The following is a 17321-nucleotide window of genomic DNA, read 5'->3' as shown; positions in this document are numbered from 1 at the left end:
TTTGGAATTAATTTGATTTGGATCAAATTTATTTTTAAGTTTTTATACAACTGGTGTATAGATGAGAAATACTCGTAACTTGATAGGCAATAATCAAAAGTTCGAAAATAAAATTATAATTTTTGCCTGTAAATCATAGTAATTTAACTAGAGTAATCTGTAATTTACAAACGAAAAATGACCGAGAGGTCAGTCTTGTGCACGACTGTACTACAGGCATTACCAGAAGAAAATAGGGGAAGTACGTATTCTTAGCTATTTCGCGAGACGTCACTTTATCGGTTTTTTCGCGCCACTGAATATCCGCTTTTTTTGGCGGGAAACCGCGGATGAATACAAGAAACTATTTTCTTCGAAGGTTCGTCTGCTATTGTTGATCCTTCTGGTAGTGTCTTTATATTAGACTTCTTCAGTTTACTATGGCCGAGGCTTAACGAGTCACTCGAATTTGGCGAAAAATCTACTTGAATACCTTTAGTTTTGCCTTAAAAACTTGTCTGGCTTTTCTTGTCACTAGTTTCCCGATATACTAAATTATACTGGACAGAACTATCCATTTTTAACTCTTAATTGAACGATAACTTTCAATATCAATCTACCGGGGCGAAAGAAGGACGGAAATCGTCGTCTATACTCTGTAGTTCGGTTTCTCACGGTATGGTGGCGCACCTTCAAAAATTTCTATCGGTTCTCTGCCTATCTCTGATTGGCCAATTTAAAGCGATAGCTTGTTTCTGGGAGAGAAGGACGACTTGCACTAGCTAAAGGTACGAATACGTACTTCCCCTATTTTCTTCTGGTAGAATGTGTTTCTTTGGGAAAATGAGGATATCATGTTATCATCAGGGAACAACGTAACGTTTTCCCTTAGAACCTATAGAAATGTTAGGGAACTTATCGCGATCTTGCGTTTTACCTGAAAAGTAATAAAACACAACACTAGAATACACTTTGCAATAGACTAGTGACACCACGCGTTATTTGCCCATAGAGCTTGATACAGTCAAACCTGGGAGACTGCCGTTACTCTATTCAGTTGGCACCCCATGTTATTTGCCCATAGACTCGAATACAGTCAACGCCGGGAGACTGCCATTACTCTATTCAGTTGGCACCCCATGTTATTTTCCCATAGACTTTAACACAGTCGACTCCGGGAAACTGCCATTACCCTATTCAGTTGGCACCCCATGTCATTTTCCCATAGACTTGAATAAAGTCAAAGCGGAGACACTGCCATTACCGTATTCACTTGGCACCCCATGTTATTTGCCCATGGACTTGAATACAGTCAAAGCTGGGAGACTGCCATTACCGTATTCACTTGGCACCCCATGTTATTTGCCCATAGACTTGAATACAGTCAAAGCTGGGAGACTGCCATTACCGTATTCAGTTGGCACCCCATGTTATTTCCCATAGACTTGAATACAGTCAACGCCGGGAGACTGCCATTACTGTATTCAGATTGAAGTAGACTAGCGGCACCCCATGTTATTTTCCCCATAGACTTTAACACAGTCAAGCCGGGAGACTGCCATTACTCTATTCAGTTGGCACCCCATGTTATTTGCCCATAGACTTGAATACAGTCTACGCCAGGAGACTGCCGTTACTCTATTCAGATTGAAGTAGACTAGTGGCACCCCATGTTATTATCCCATAGACTTTAACACAGTCAAAGCTGGGAGACTGCCATTACTCATTTTAGTTCGAAGTAGAACGTGTTTTCTTTCGAACAAAGAAAGTTATATTAGGATCGAACAACGTCGCGTTTTTACACGAAAACCAGCACAACACGTGGTTTCTCTTAAAGCTAACTCATAAACAACTCAACATACCTTTAAAATCCTGAAAAATTAGTTCTAAAAATTTAAATATTTAAGATTAAAATTAATATTTTAATCACACAAATACAAACTTGATAATCCACTAAGTTCGCAATCCAGTTCGCATATGAAGAATTAGAATAGACTCGTAAACTTCAACTTACCATAAATTCTAGAACTACGACACGACACAAATTCCAAGAACAACATAAAGGGGATAAGAAATATTTTAATTAGCCCTCAATTTAATTAAGAAACCATAGTTTAAAGTCTAAAAGGCCAATCAATAGATCTTTAACTCAACAACGATGAATCAATCAAAATTAACTTTTATTGCAAAAATAATATTGAACGCAAAAATGAAATGAACTTTGAAACGTACGTTTATATCAAAAATACTTTATTAATAATAAACTTTTAAAGGCAAAGTCTCACGCGCGAAACCAAAAACTATAGGTATAATTCCATAATGCCAACTTAAACTTAAACTTAAAAACTTTACAAAAATTAAAGTAATTTTAAAAAGTTTAATAAAACAAAATCATCTTCCAACCAAAAGACTGCTCGCTTCGCCAACGATTAACCCGATAAATGCTGTTAAGAAAGAAAAATTAAACGTTAAATTTAAGCAATTAAAATTAATTTGCTTAAATTTAATTTACCGGAATCGGTTAAGCCATAACCAAAGGCACGGTACACTTTGAGTAATTCTACCGTTAAGTATATTTTGATTAATATGGCTAAAATGCCCGCGCTGACTGCCGTATACGCCAGTAAGTGTTGACTCTCGTTGCAATTTGAAGATACGCTTCCAACCAAACAAGAGTTGATACGAATCTACTCAAAAAGATAGATTTTTAACGTGTTTTAGAACCAAGTTGTCATTTATTCCTAAATTATCATGATTTTTTGAATATTTTAGGCCTAAATTATGACGAATTCGGATATTTTTACTTTTAACAAGTCACGCAAAAACATTTTCCGTATTAGCTTGGGTTCTATCCCCGCTTGTTTTTCGTGTACTCTGGGCCCCACACATATCCACACGCAAAACAGCAGCGCAAAGACCATATTCTCAATTTACTCCCTTTCCCAATTCTTAAACATTACCAGCTCCAAGGTGGTAGGGAATCTAACCTCTAACCCTTAATAGGTATTTCTATCCGCGCTTGTTTTTCGTGTACACCGGGGCCACAAACACACTAACACACACACAAAACACAGACCTACAAAGCTAGGTTTGATAACACATAACCAGACAATTCTTCAACATTACCAGCTCCGAGATGGTAGCGGGCGGATCTTACCCTTAATCGGTATTTCTATCCACGCTGGTTTTTCGTGTACACCGTGGCCACAAACACACATCCACAAACGAACACATACAAAACACAGACCTACAAAACTACGTTTTATAACACACTAGCCGTTACCCGCGGCGTCGCTCGCGTGTAATAAGAACTTCCATCTAAAATGATATAAAGAATGTGTAGATTTTACTGATGACTAATATTTTTGTGGCACCCTAGAAGCGAATGCACTCGGCACAGTCCGTCAGCCCGTCGGGATATTTTTTATTACTTTTCAGGCGGACATTAAGGGTTTTTAAGTTTTTGGCCGCCATTTAAAAAGATGGCAACAAATCGAACCCAAAATACCATTCAGCCCGTCTATAGGTTTAAGGAAACCATTGTACTAAATATTTGTGAAATCGGTTGGAACGCGCGGACTTTATTGCATAGAGAATATTTTTTACATTTCTGGGCGCCATTTTAAAAGATGGCGAAAAATCGAACCCGAAAGACCATTCACCCCGTATTAAGGTTAAAGCAAACCAGTGTACTAAATATTTGTGAAATCGGTTGAAACGCGCGTACTTAATTGCATAGAGAAGATTTTTTACATTTCTGGGCGCCATTTTTTAAGATGGCGGCGGATTGGAAAAATCTTTCTTAGTACGCGCCTACTACTTATGAGTAACGTTCCTGCAAATTTTCAGCCTTCTAGGGCAAGCGGTTTGGGCTGGGCGTTGATTATCTGTCAGTCTGTCAGTCAGTCAGTCAGTCAGGACTTTGATTTATATAGATATAGATAACCAGACAATTCTTCCACATTACCAGCTCCAAGGTGGTAACGAGCAGATCTTACCCTTAATCGGTATTTCTATCCACGCTTGTTTTTCGTGTACCCCGTGGCCACTAACACACATACACAAACGAACAAACACACACACAAAACACAGATCTATAAAGCTAGGTTTGAAAACACATAACCAGACCTACAAATCAAAAATTCATATCACCTGTATTGGAATCCAGACAAGTAAAAGGGTAGAAAGAGCAGCGAAAGTAAAGACCATTTCCTTTTTTTCCCTGTTAACTCCTATACTTCCAATTACCAGACAAATGGCGCCATACGAGGCTATGGCCACCACAATGGCGTAATCAGCCGCTGAACTAGCGATACCCGAACTAATATTCATAATAGCCAACAGACACTAATTCAAAATATTTCTTCAAGTCAATTAAACTCTAAATTAATCATTAACATGGATTAAAATTAATTAATATACCACGCAGTAAAAATCTAAATGAAGAAGAGAGTTGAAATATCTCAAACGACGGTAAAGATCTGTTCAGAAAATAAAACAACACGGGATTGCGTGTTTAAAAATGTTCATGTATTTGGCCTAAAACTGACTGAATTTTAGGCCAAATTTTAAACTCTTGCGCAATATAATTTTGAGACTGAAATGTTTTACCCATCATGCCAGCGGATGTACCAGCAACTCTGAATTCTAACCAATCAACCTCCGAGACGAGTCGGCAGTTGATCGGAATGCATATTAACGATAAACCAAACGTGACAAAAATCCTGGTCTAGTAAAATAAACCATAGACATTGAATTGGTATCGTACGGTGTCTTAAAACTTCGCAAGTTACAGTTGCAATTGCAATTAACGTGTACTTACTTTTTTATACCATAATTGCCAGGCATTACGAAACATAATATCGGGGATTAAAAAACATATTAAGATAAAGGTGATCACGAGGCTGATGCAGATTTCGTATTTGCGTTCAGTGAAAACGCCATACATCAAAAGAACCGGGACAAAACCTAGGTCAGAGTAGAGTTCAGCTGACGTAACAATATACCAGTTCAGGGAGATAGATTTAATTTTAGAAGTAGGAATGGAGAACGGAACTTTTAGTCCGAGTCATAGACCACCCAGTATAGATAGGGCCCCTCCCTCCAACACGTACGTATCTTATTGGCTCACTCGCTTAAACCCTACGTTTTGATGACGTTGCTGATGCGGGGACGGCCAGAAAAATAGTGACGTAATTCCTTTTTACCTCTGTCGCTATGACCCTCCCGCCTCTTCGTTCATAACCCCCGTCCCGTCCCGTGGAAGGGGGTCCGTCCGGGATTTGACGCGCGCCCACATTACTTACTCTGTTCTCCATTCCTACTTCTAAAATTAAATCTATCCCTGAACTGGTATATTGTTATGTTTCCTGAACTTTTCAAACTTACAAATGGTGACAAAGACCAATATGTTGTAGGTAAAAGAAGGGTTCATTAATTCTATCCTAAGATCGGTAATCATAATGGCGGGAAAATCCTTGGTATCATTTATGATATTGGGCGCGAATTCTTCACTCATGTTTCGATGTTCAATTACTTTAACCATATCAAGAACGGTAAATCCCAATAATAAAACCATGTTGAACATGGCTAAAATAATCAGGACCCGTTTTAACCATCTTTGACGAGTTTCTGGTGATGGACCACACTATATTCCAGATTCAAATTAAGCCAAAAATCGAATAGAATTAATTTTTTATAATTAAAATTAAGCGATGAAATTAAATATTATAATTAAAGTTAAGTGATAAATTTAATCGAATTAAATATTATAATTAAAATTAACTTATAGCTTTGGTCAAATTAAATATTATAATTAAAATTAACTTATAGCTTTGGTCAAATTAAATATTATAATTAAAATTAAGCGATAAATTTAATCAAAGAAATTTTTATAATTAAAATTAAGCGATAAATTTAATCAAAGAAATTTTTATAATTAAAATTAAGCGATAAATTTAATCAAAGAAATTTTTATAATTAAAATTAAGCGATAAATTTAATCAAAGAAATTTTTATAATTAAAATTAAGCGATAAATTTAATCAAAGAAATTTTTATAATTAAAATTAAGCGATAAATTTAATCAAAGAAATTTTTATAATTAAAATTAAGCGATAAATTTAATCAAAGAAATTTTTATAATTAAAATTAAGCGATAAATTTAATCAAAGAAATTTTTATAATTAAAATTAAGCGATAAATTTAATCAAAGAAATTTTTATAATTAAAATTAAGCGATAAATTTAATCAAATTAAATATTTTAATCATATTAATTTAATCGCTCAATTTTCATTTTATAAATTTTGATTAAATTTATCACTTAGTTTTAATTTTTTTATATTTTAATTATATTAAATGGTATGATTAAAATTTATCGCTTAATTTTAATTTAATAATCAACGTGTTTAAAATTCATTGATTAATTTTAATTATAATATTTAATATAATTAAAATTATGCGCTAAATTTAATCAAACTAACAATTAAAATAAATCAGTGAGTTTTAAACACGTTGATTATTAAATTAAAACTAAGCGATAAATTTTAATCATACCATTTAATATAATTAAAATATAAAAAAATTAAAACTAAGTATTCAATAAATTTAATCAAAATTAATAAAATGAAAATTAAGCGATTAAATTAATATGATTAAAATTCCGAGATAAAATTAAATTAAATTAAATGGATTTAAATTAATTAATTTAAACGATTACATTAAAAACAAGTTGGTAAGTTCCTTGTGACATAAGGGGCGTAGTTTCAGAATCAGAATCTATTCGACGGTATGAAGAATTAGCTTCAAATTCCCCTTCTAAAGATTGTGCCATTTTTAATCTTATTTAAATTAATTTAACTTAATTAAGAAGTTTAATTATTATTAGCTTGACTTTTAACTCGAAGTTTAAAGCAATTTAAAATGAGGAAAAATTCCAAATAGATTCTAATGCAATTTGTTTTATGAGTAATTAATCTTGATTGTTTGATGACAATCACTAAACTAATTAGTTTTACTATATTTATTAATAGATATTGGTTAATTTTTAACAATCATGTCATGTGACTCATTGTCACATAGTTTTTTCAAAGGTTTTTGACCTATTTATGCACTATTTTTAATGATTCATCATGAGTCTATAAACAAGCTGATGAAATTCACAGCCCTGTGACCGACTGTTAGTAGAGTCAGTGACCTTTGTTACCCATTTTTTTAAGCCTACCAATAGCAAAACATGCGCAAGATATGAACAATTTTGGGCTTACCACCGATACCGGGAATGTTATCCTAGCCGTGTACGAATCGTACGACGATTGTCCATAACCATATGAACTACCACTGTCCATTTTTGTGACCTGCTGCAACCCCCGACTGTGAAAGGGACGGTAGACTTTGATTTTTTTAAACTTTTATCACATACTTTTTAAAGTTTTTCGAAAATAACTATGTTTACTGAGATTTTTAGCTCATATTAGTTAATTTTCGTTTATTTTTAAACGAAATTAACAATTGTTTTAATTTCCCACTCAAATTCACGTGACATACACCATCACTGGCATTGCCGACATCGGACATAAGCGGACGACGCTAACCAGTTTTCACAAAACCAAAATGTTACCAAACTGCTTAATTTACATATTTATTTAGGTTTTTTTTGCAATATTTTCTGCAATAAACGACCTATTGGTAGCAATTTATACATGCATTTATTACTGAAACGTCATTAATCGAATTTAAAATTAGTATTGGTAAAATTTTTTAACTATTAATAAGGAGATTGGCAACCTCTTTTTCCACTCCATTACATTTATTACTTCTCCGTGGTTTTTGATTTAACTGCTTAATTTACATATTTATCTAGTTTTTCAAGATATACAAATTAAATAGCCTTTTTATAACATTTTATACTCAAATTTATTACTATAAGATCATTAATTTAATATAAAATTAGGCTTGATATCATTTGAAGCACAGTTTTCTCCTCCTCGGTATGTATTATCTCTCCATGGCTTTTTGATTTAACTCTTGAAACCCCAAACATCCACTTTTATCTTCCGTCGTCTCGTGACTCGCGCCATTTTCCTTTTATTCTCTCGTGTTTCGTCGAAGTGGCAAGTTCTCGTTTTCGCTGCGTAATTTAGAACTTACATTACTCTAATTAATGGTCATTTTGAGAGCTTAAAAGTAACTAGTTTAATTCTCTAGTGTCTTTCGGAGCCTATCTTTAAGATAGTGCCGTTTTAAATTTGGAAAATTGCGTCGGTATTTAACCGTAGAACTGTAAGTTGAATTTTTTCTTGCAAATTTTGGTGGGTCGCTAAGCCTAACCTCGCGGCGGCTCAAGGTTTTTTACAATAGGAGCCGGGCCGCCGCCATTGCTGAAACTTATTTTTCGTTTATTTGTCAATGCTAAACTATACAATTTGTTTTATTATCCTTATTTTTAATTATAAAAGTATCTTATTAACGAAGTTACGCTTTAATTTAAAAGAATATAAAAGGTTTTTTTGTCGTACAAGGAAATAAGTCTCTTGGTACTTGTTGTTAGCCCCTCGTGTATGGGTGTAATGGCAGCCATTTTGAAATGTTTAGACTAGACTAGAGATACCGGTTTGGTTATCATTTTGGTATTCACTCTTATTATGTAAATTTAACCAAACCCCCATTTTTACGTAAATAGTCTTAATTAGCGGTATGAAGTTAATTATTCTTAATTCCTAATATCTTAATAGAGGTGTAGGTCATTAGATCATTTCGATGGAACTAAGACCTCCTTCAGTCTAGCTTTTTTGCAAATGCCTTTTAGGGTTTTTGTGTCCAAATACCGCGCAAATACTTTGTTGTGGCAAATTGGGAGTTAAATTATAGTGAAAGTTTCCTTGTTGCTAAATCTCCTTGAATATTGCCCCTGGGAAAACCGATAAAAAACCACCCCCTTTTATCTTATCGCAAAAATTGTTTATTGTACACTGATAAAACCACCCCGCTACACCACTGGTACTTTTATCTTATCTTGGAGGACAGAGGAGAAATGGAGTAGTAAGGGCATACCTAAAAGTAGGGCAAGCCTCCCTATATACAGCAACGAAGCCCCCCCCCCCCGGCGTTCTCGGTGGGCTTTTTGGTTGGGCCGTAGGCTACAACAGTACTGCTCCATTTCACTACTCTCCTCTAAGTATACACTTATGTGAAAATACCGCGCTACGCAGCTGCTGGTTCGATGTGGGTGGCGTGTCCCCTCTATGGGGAGGGGGGATTCACCCCCTGGATGCTATCTATCGTTTTATCTATTTTATGAGTTGGCCTATCTGGTATTGCTTTTATGTATGTCCCAAGATTGCCGTTCTCTGATCTTAGATGAACTTTGAATTTCTTTTAGAACAAACAAAATCGATAAATCTATTCTGGTATAGATATGACCAGAAGTCCATCACGAGTTGAAGTAAATATTTCTAGTTCTTTTAAAATGCTTAAGTTGCCAAATTTTTGGGGGTTAAATTAGTTAATTGAAATGTATTGGTTTGAATTTCAAAATTAAACATACTTCTGGTGATGGCCTTTTGGATAATATATTTTGGGGTTTGGAGGCTTTGAATTTGAAACCACAAGGAAAATTGAGTTAGGGAATTTTCCCAAGGTGCTCATAGACTATCTTTGTCTTGTCGAGGGGCAACTCACCCTTCAAGAAAAGGGTTTAGGTTTGCAATTGAGTTTCAAAATCATTGGGTGTTTTAGACTAGTGTACCTTGAAAATTAACTCTAGGTTACATGGTAGTTTGGTGTTTTTGCAAGGTGTTCAAAGACTATACTGTTGACGAGGGGCAATTCACCCTTGAAGGAAAGAGTTTAGGATTTCAATTGTTTCAGTTCATTGGGGGTTTAGACTAGTGTACCTCGAATTATCTTTCAAGGTTACATGGTAGTTTGGTGTTTTTGAAATGTGCTCAAGGACTATACTGTAGGCGAGGGGCAATTCACCCTTGAAGAAAAGGGTTTAGGATTTTAATTTAGTTTCAAATCATTGGGGGGTTTTAGTGTACCTAGAATATTAACTCTCTAGGATAAATGTTGTTTTTGCAAGGTGCTCAAAGACTATACTGTAGACGAGGGGCAATTCACACTTTTTGATGGAATTTCTTACAACAGTCTATTAAAATGGTGTTCAAAATCGTGGGGCTGCTTACTGATTTAATGTACAGTTCAGATGACAGACGAGTGTAGTGAATTGCCTCTTGTTCAAAATGAGTTTATTTAGATAGTTTGCGTTTTTGCAAGCTGCTCAAAGACTATACTGTAGACGAGGGGCAATTCACACTTTTTGATGAAATCTATTAAAATGTTCAAAATCGTGGGGCTGCTCACTGATTTAATGTACGGTACAGATGAAAGACGAGTGTAGTGAATTGCCTCTCGTTCAAAATTAATTTAGATAGTTCGCGTTTTTGCAAGGTGCTCAAAGACTATACTGTAGACAAGGGGCAATTCACACTTTTTGATGGAATTTCTTACAACAGTATTAAAATAGTGTTCAAAATAGTGGGGCTGCTCACTGATTTAATTTACAGTACAGATGAAAGACGACTAGTGTAGTGAATTGCCTCTCGTTCAAAATGAATTAAAAAGACGACGAGTGTAGTGAATTGCCTCTCGTTCAGAATGAATTAAAAAGACGACGAGTGTAGTGAATTGCCTCTCGTTCAGAATGAATTAAGATAGTTCGCATTTGGTGACGCTCTTACAAATTGCTGCCAGCTTTGAAGCACTGTTAGGGTTAAGGGGGAGGAAATTTCTTTTATCCCCTTAAGTATGCACTTTATTTTTGACCTCTCTAGAAAGTTGGGTGACCTGAAAATTATTTGAAAGTGATTTGCCCCTCAGATATGTTTTAGGTTTCTTTTTTGAAAGTTAATTATTGAAGTAAATTTGTCTTAATTTATTTTAAACTAAGGGTTTTTTGTATTTCTTTTACTGTGTTTTGCTTAGAAAGCGGCTGAAATGGGCACGCGAGTCTACATAGGTCGCTTGAGTTACGACGTCAGAGAAAGAGACCTTGAGAAATTCTTCAAAGGGTACGGAAGAGTCCGTGAAATCCTGATCAAAAATGGATTCGGATTTGTTGTAAGTTTTGTTTTCCTTCCACTCTAATTCTAAAATATAATTATTGTTCTAATCTAATTGTCTTTGAAATATCAATGTTATTAATTATAATGAGTAATTAAAAAATGGGCCTTGGTTAATTTCTTTTCAGGAATTTGACGATTATAGAGACGCGGATGACGCGGTTTATGAATTAAATGGAAAAGAACTTCTTGGTGAAAGGTAAGATAAATCGATCTTTTACTAATCCCGTTTTGGGGGGGGGGGAGGGCGTGTTCAAGTGGGTGGGTGGGTTGTGGGGATATCCTTAAAGATTGGGGAAATTTGGTACAAAGCTGTCCTGGTTGAGTGTGGCTTGTAATATCAGCCTTATTGGATCGCCAAGACAAGACCCACGACTCTTTGTGTTTATTTTGCATATTTATTTATTTTCAGAGTTTCTGTTGAGATCGCTCGAGGTCCCTCGCGTGGAGGAGACCCCTGGGGGGGAGGAGGCGGTGGCGGCGGCGGCGGTTCCTCAAGGTCAAGGAGTAATTGGAGGGCACCTCCGCGGCGTAGGACCAACAACAACTCCACAAAGTAAGTCGCAACACACACACCCTCGCCCCTCATCATTATTATTAGGTTAAAAACCACCAGTAACATCCACGAGTTAAGGGGAAATCGGGGAGCCCGGGAATCTTAAAATTAGGCCAAATGGTGAAGAGATATTAAAAATAGGCTAAAATGGTGAAGAGATATTAAAAATAGGCCAAAATGGTGAAGAGATATTAAAAATAGGCTAAAATGGTGGAGAGATATTTAAAATAGGCCAAAATGGTGGAGAGATATTTAAAATAGGCCAAAATGGTGGAGAGATATTTAAAATAGGCCAAAATGGTGGAGAGATATTTAAAATAGGCCAAAATGGTGGAGAGACATTTAAAATAGGCCAAAATGGTGGAGAGACATTTAAAATAGGCCAAAATGGTGGAGAGATATTTAAAATAGGCCAAAATGGTGGAGAGATATTTAAAATAGGCCAAATGGTGGAGAGATATTTAAAATAGGCCAAAATGGTGGAGAGATATTTAAAATAGGCCAAATGGTGGAGAGATATTTAAAATAGGCCAAATGGTGGAGAGATATTTAAAATAGGCCAAATGGTGTTATTGGTCCATTCATTGCGTTTCTGTAACATGATGCTTACATCTTTCGGGACTGAAATCTCATGAAGTCAATCTTTAACTGATTATAGAACGCCATCTTCAAATTTTATTTATTTTCGCGCCTATTTGATAATGATCCACCATTTGAGGTTTTAAGCCATATTGTCTCGTTTTATCTTCAGGTACGGACCCCCAACTCGAACGGACAATAGACTTATTGTGGAAAACCTCAGCAGCCGCGTTAGCTGGCAGGTAATTAAAACCTCTTATTTCGTCATCATTTGTGTAGTTTTCTTTTGAATGATGTGTACACCCAGTGGTGGGAATGTTGCAATAAGATATAGGATGATGGGCTGGTGGGCTCTTCTTTTGCACCAAGTGCCATTTCATAGGCGCACTCATTTTTGATATCGGGACTTTCTACAGGGTTCATACAACCCCTGGAAATGTCAGGGAAATAATTGTGGACTATAAAATCAGGGATAGTCTGCCCAGAAAGGGTTGCTACCAATAATGTTTGTACCTCGGAAAAAACCAGGTAAATTTAGGGAAATCGGACTTCCGAAATGTTGTATGAACCCTGTACCATTTAAAAGGATTGTGCTTTAAACGTTACTATCCTTTTAAATGGTAATTTTGGTCACACGGGCGCATTATTCCAACCAACAACAATGAATGAACACTCACATTGATGTACCGGTCAGTAACTCAAGGATTTCTTCGTTAACGTGTTTATTAAAGTAGATATGCCGATTGCATTCAAAATAATACAAATGCTGAAGGCATTTCAAAGTAACTTATGAGCCCTTTCCTCTGATACTAGCTAGTTAGCGTCTTATGAACTGAACTGAACTCGTTGTCGATACGCGTCAAAATATTTGCACTATTAATCCAAAGCATAAATTAAAATCACAAAAGGGAATAGATTTTAATTTTTTTTTAATCTATTCTCTTGCAAGGTTAATTATTTCCGAAATTGATTGAAGGTCAAAGCAAAAAAAAAAGGGTAGAATTTCTTTACCCCGCCCGTTACAATCAGACAGACAAAACAAGCATATTATCATTCTGAAATGTGCCTCCCTTCTCAGATGATGGTTCCTTTCTCGTTCGTTACCTCCTTGGTTGTTGGTTGCGTTGAGAGACGAGAGAGAGAGAGAGGGTACTTGTTTCTGGGCCAAAACAGATGACTCTGGGGTGTTAGAACTGACGTAGAGACGTATCCGTGGTGGCCAATAAGAGAGAGACGAATCTCTGTACTACCTACCTACTTAAGAAAGAGAAAACATACCATTCAATGCAAAGCGATACGATACCAAAACGCAGAAATTGTAGTGATGAGGCGAATTTAGAGGGACACAGAGAGAGGTCAACTGGTGACGTAAACCCCGTATTTATAAAGTCTTGGGCGACATCGGTCGAAATTCCTCCCCTGCTATCTCTGTGGCGTATTATGGACGAAATTTGCGTCTCGGGCCTCTTTTAAAAATATGGTTGGCTCAACCGCCCATCGACAACTGGGCAATCAATCTTTCTCGGTCTTACTGGTTGACTTAATGGCTTGGTGGTCGTACCTACCGTTCCGTTCGTTATCTGGTGGTCCTCGGAGGTCCCGTTCGTTTAATGGCCCACGGTGGGCTTTGGCTTTAAGAAAACCAATCTATTTGGTTGGTTCTCGAGGTTTCTGACTTCCACCACCACCACCGCCACCCAGAGCCAGTGGCGACGCAACTCGGGTGGTGTGTTTACCTACTACCTATGAGACCTAAAGAGGGTGGCTAAGTGATCTGGTGCTCTCAATTCTTTCCGTTTTAAAGGTAAAAATGATTACTCGGGGATTATTTAACAAACACACGCAAGAATTAGTGATTGGACTGATATTCGCGAGTTTAATGGGGACATAGTGAGGTAGAACGTGAAGTGGAGGCAATGGAACCTGTTGGTCCGGTGACGTGTTGATATGCGAGGTATTTAAGGATAGAAAAGGGGGTAGAACGTGAAGTGGAGGTAATGGAACCTGTTGGTCCGATGACGTGTTGATATGCGAGGTATTTAAGGATAGAAAAGGGGGTAGAACGTGAAGTGGAGGTAATAGAACCTGTTGGTCCGATGACGTGTTGATATGCGAGGTATTTAAGGATAGAAAAGGGGGTAGAACGTGAAGTGGAGGTAATGGAACCAGTTGGTCCGGTGACGTGTTGATATGCGAGGTATTTAGGAATAGAGTAAGGTTAACTTGTTTATTTAGCCTATTTTATGAGTTGTAAGGTAATTAACGGACTTAAGGAAGATTAGTCGGTAGATTTTATCATTTTGACGTACAAGAGGACTTAAAAGTAATTGTTTTAGGAATTAAACGTAAAAATCGTTAATATCAGTCCACCCAGTGACTCGGTCGCTATTTTGGTAAAGAAACTTAATTTTGATTGAAAAGAATCCCTCGGAAACAATTTAATATAATCCAATCTTAAAATCGATCGTACGTTGAGCCAAAAACGTTTCTCCGTTGATTTTTTTATATTAATACTTTAGTTAGGCGCCATTTTGTTGGTGGCGTGCTTTTTAAGGGCCATAGTGTTCTTATTGTTTGGTTTGTGTTTTTTTAACCCTGGCGTTGTGAAGGACCTGAAAGATTACATGCGACAAGCGGGCGAAGTTACTTACGCGGACGCTCACAAGCAGAGGCGCAATGAAGGGTAATGATCCCGACAAATCCAGCTTGTAAATTAAATCCTATGGTACCTGTAATTCTAACACACACAGTTCGTATAGAGTGGTTGAGTTTGCGACGCACGCCGACATGCGAAACGCCCTCGAGAAATTGGACGGAACCGAACTCAACGGACGCAGACTTAAGCTGACTGAAGATAAATCGCGTAGTCGAAGCAAGAGGTCCCCGAGATCCAGGTATGTAATTGTAGGGTTCTCCGCCTCCGAAGTTCACCAGCGCATTTTTGGATTAATTTTTTAAGCTCATTTTGGGTGATATCGGAAATCTAAGCGGGTGGTCGGGTGTTTTTATTTTTATCGGAAATTGAAGCGGGTGGTCGGGTGTTTTTTATTTATCGGAAATTCGAGCGGGTGGTCGGGTCTTGGCTTTTTATCGGAAATTGAAGCGGGTGGTCGGGTGTTGGCTTTTTTTATCGGAAATTGAAGCGGGTGGTCGGGTGTTGGTTTTTATCGGAAATCTAAGCGGGTGGTCGGGTGTTGGTTTTTTTATCGGAAATCTAAGCGGGTGGTCGGGTGTTGGGTTTTTTATCGGAAATCTAAGCGGGTGGTCGGGTGTTGGTTTTTTTATCGGAAATTGAAGCGGGTGGTCGGGTGTTGGTTTTTATCGGAAATCTAAGCGGGTGGTCGGGTGTTGGCTTTTTTATCGGAAATCTAAGCGGGTGGTCGGGTGTTGGGTTTTTTATCGGAAATCTAAGCGGGTGGTCGGGTGTTGGGTTTTTTATCGGAAATTGAAGCGGGTGGTCGGGTGTTTTTATTTTTATCGGAAATTGAAGCGGGTGGTCGGGTGTTTTTTATTTATCGGAAATTCGAGCGGGTGGTCGGGTCTTGGCTTTTTATCGGAAATTGAAGCGGGTGGTCGGGTGTTGGTTTTTTTATCGGAAATTGAAGCGGGTGGTCGGGTGTTGGTTTTTATCGGAAATCTAAGCGGGTGGTCGGGTGTTGGCTTTTTTATCGGAAATCTAAGCGGGTGGTCGGGTGTTGGGTTTTTTATCGGAAATCTAAGCGGGTGGTCGGGTGTTGGTTTTTTATCGGAAATTCGAGCGGGTGGTCGGGTGTTGGTTTTTTATCGGAAATCTAAGCGGGTGGTCGGGTGTTGGTTTTTTTATCGGAAATCTAAGCGGGTGGTCGGGTGTTGGTTTTTTTATCGGAAATCTAAGCGGGTGGTCGGGTGTTGGTTTTTTTATCGGAAATCTAAGCGGGTGGTCGGGTGTTGGTTTTTTTATCGGAAATCTAAGCGGGTGGTCGGGTGTTGGTTTTTATCGGAAATCTAAGCGGGTGGTCGGGTGTTGGCTTTTTTATCGGAAATTGAAGCGGGTGGTCGGGTGTTTTTTTTTTTTTTTGCGGGAATGACTTTGAAAATATAACATGCACAGTCTCGCATTACGTTTTAATTTGTGAAATCCCTCTCTCGACTTATTTCTCTCGTCCGTCGCATTCAGATCTCGTAGCCGAAGCCGCAGCAGAAGTCGTTCTCGCTCGCGATCGGGTTCCCGATCTCGCTCGCGTTCCCGCGGCCGATCCAGATCCAGGGGCCGTTCCCATTCCAAATCGGGCTCCCGATCCAAGTCCCGTTCGAGATCCAGGGGATCCCGTAGCGCTAGCAAATCCCGCAGTAGATCAAAGAGCCCCGCTCGCAATATTGATAATGGCGATCGACGAGATCGTGATCGTGATCGCGACGATAAAGATGGCGGATCTTCCAAAGATCACAAGAAACCTTCGTCGAGATCCAGATCAAAATCAGTTTCCAAATCTCCCGAAGCCAACCGTTCCAGCGATAACCAACAAGATTAGATATTAATCAGGAGTTAATTCGACCTCGGAGTTGAAACATACATTTTTTTAATTCATACTGACTGTAAATATCCCAAACAAAATAACAAATATTTCATAATCATCTCTTGGCGTTATTATTAAGCGTATATTACTTTATTACTTTATTATTTGTTTCTCGTATCGAATGAAATTATTTACGAGTAGAAATAAATAAGGAAATAAATTTTGGCTAAAATGATTAATTTCATTTAATGTGTGTGTATAAAAAATAAAATATGACATCAACAAAATTGTAACTTTTGAGTCGACTTTTCATTATTAAAGATACAATTTCAATAAAATGCGTCCTTTTTTCTGTTCAATTATGGGTTTTGTTTGTTTTATTCCGAACGGAACTAGCTGCGTAATAAGAACTTCCATCAAAATGATGATATAAAGAATGGGTAGGTTTTACTGATGGTTAATATTTTTGTAGCATCCTAGGAGCGAAGGTACTCGGCGTTGCCCGTCAGTCCGTCGGAATGCATTAGAGCGAAGGCACTCGGCGTTGCCCGTCAGCTCGTCGGAATGCATTAGAGCGAAGGCACTCGGCGT

At 37.4% G+C, this 17321-nt stretch overlaps 2 protein-coding genes and 1 non-coding gene across 6 annotated transcripts; 2 read left to right on the top strand and 1 right to left on the bottom strand.

The window, feature by feature from the left end:
- Positions 1-2212: 2212 nt before the first annotated feature.
- Positions 2213-7569, bottom strand: LOC149678048 (uncharacterized). Its single transcript, XM_089836070.1, has 8 exons — positions 7245-7569; positions 5368-5626; positions 4802-4947; positions 4591-4708; positions 4402-4460; positions 4132-4326; positions 2492-2666; positions 2213-2423 (listed from the first exon to the last, which is right to left on the bottom strand). Exons 1-8 carry the CDS (start codon positions 7323-7325, stop codon positions 2371-2373), a joined length of 1086 nt encoding a protein of 361 aa, XP_089692196.1. The 5' UTR covers positions 7326-7569; the 3' UTR covers positions 2213-2370.
- Positions 7570-8067: 498 nt separating this feature from the next.
- Positions 8068-17068, top strand: B52 (serine and arginine rich splicing factor B52). 4 transcript variants are annotated; one of them, XM_089836067.1, is made up of 9 exons: positions 8068-8259; positions 9359-9421; positions 10963-11097; positions 11228-11298; positions 11512-11655; positions 12407-12476; positions 14844-14917; positions 14994-15128; positions 16391-17068. In XM_089836067.1, exons 2-9 carry the CDS (start codon positions 9395-9397, stop codon positions 16743-16745), a joined length of 1011 nt encoding a protein of 336 aa, XP_089692193.1. In that variant the 5' UTR covers positions 8068-8259; positions 9359-9394; the 3' UTR covers positions 16746-17068. The 4 variants fall into 4 exon arrangements, with proteins under 4 accessions (XP_089692193.1, XP_089692192.1, XP_089692195.1 ...); XM_089836066.1 differs by having other exon boundaries at positions 14985-15128; XM_089836069.1 differs by lacking the exon at positions 9359-9421 and having other exon boundaries at positions 10967-11097; positions 14985-15128.
- Positions 12248-12313, top strand: LOC149678047 (small nucleolar RNA SNORD2). The gene has a single exon (XR_016366351.1). It is a non-coding gene; the product is annotated as a small nucleolar RNA SNORD2 (small nucleolar RNA).
- Positions 17069-17321: the final 253 nt, after the last annotated feature.

The sequence above is a fragment of the Phalangium opilio genome, unplaced genomic scaffold, assembly GCF_054372755.1.
Source record: "Phalangium opilio isolate 3A_F unplaced genomic scaffold, DU_Popi_V2 ptg000042l_1, whole genome shotgun sequence".
In the NCBI taxonomy this organism is placed as follows: domain Eukaryota; kingdom Metazoa; phylum Arthropoda; class Arachnida; order Opiliones; family Phalangiidae; genus Phalangium; species Phalangium opilio.
Note: the sequence above shows the minus strand (reverse complement) of the source record. Positions and strands in the feature narration are given on the sequence as shown.

Bases quoted from the DNA above. Each gene is read 5' to 3' on its own strand.
- LOC149678048 (XM_089836070.1), bottom strand. From the start codon at position 7,325: ATGGACAGTGGTAGTTCATATGGTTATGGACAATCGTCGTACGATTCG. The intron at 4,461-4,590 runs GTAAAACATTTC...TTTTCTGAACAG, and splicing joins TACATCCGCTGGCATGATGG to ATCTTTACCGTCGTTTGAGA. The intron at 2,424-2,491 runs GTAAATTAAATT...CTTTCTTAACAG, and splicing joins TTATGGCTTAACCGATTCCG to CATTTATCGGGTTAATCGTT.
- B52 (XM_089836066.1), top strand. From the start codon at position 9,395: ATGACCAGAAGTCCATCACGAGTTGAA. The intron at 12,477-14,843 runs GTAATTAAAACC...GGCGTTGTGAAG, and splicing joins GCAGCCGCGTTAGCTGGCAG to GACCTGAAAGATTACATGCG. The intron at 15,129-16,390 runs GTATGTAATTGT...CGTCGCATTCAG, and splicing joins AAGAGGTCCCCGAGATCCAG to ATCTCGTAGCCGAAGCCGCA.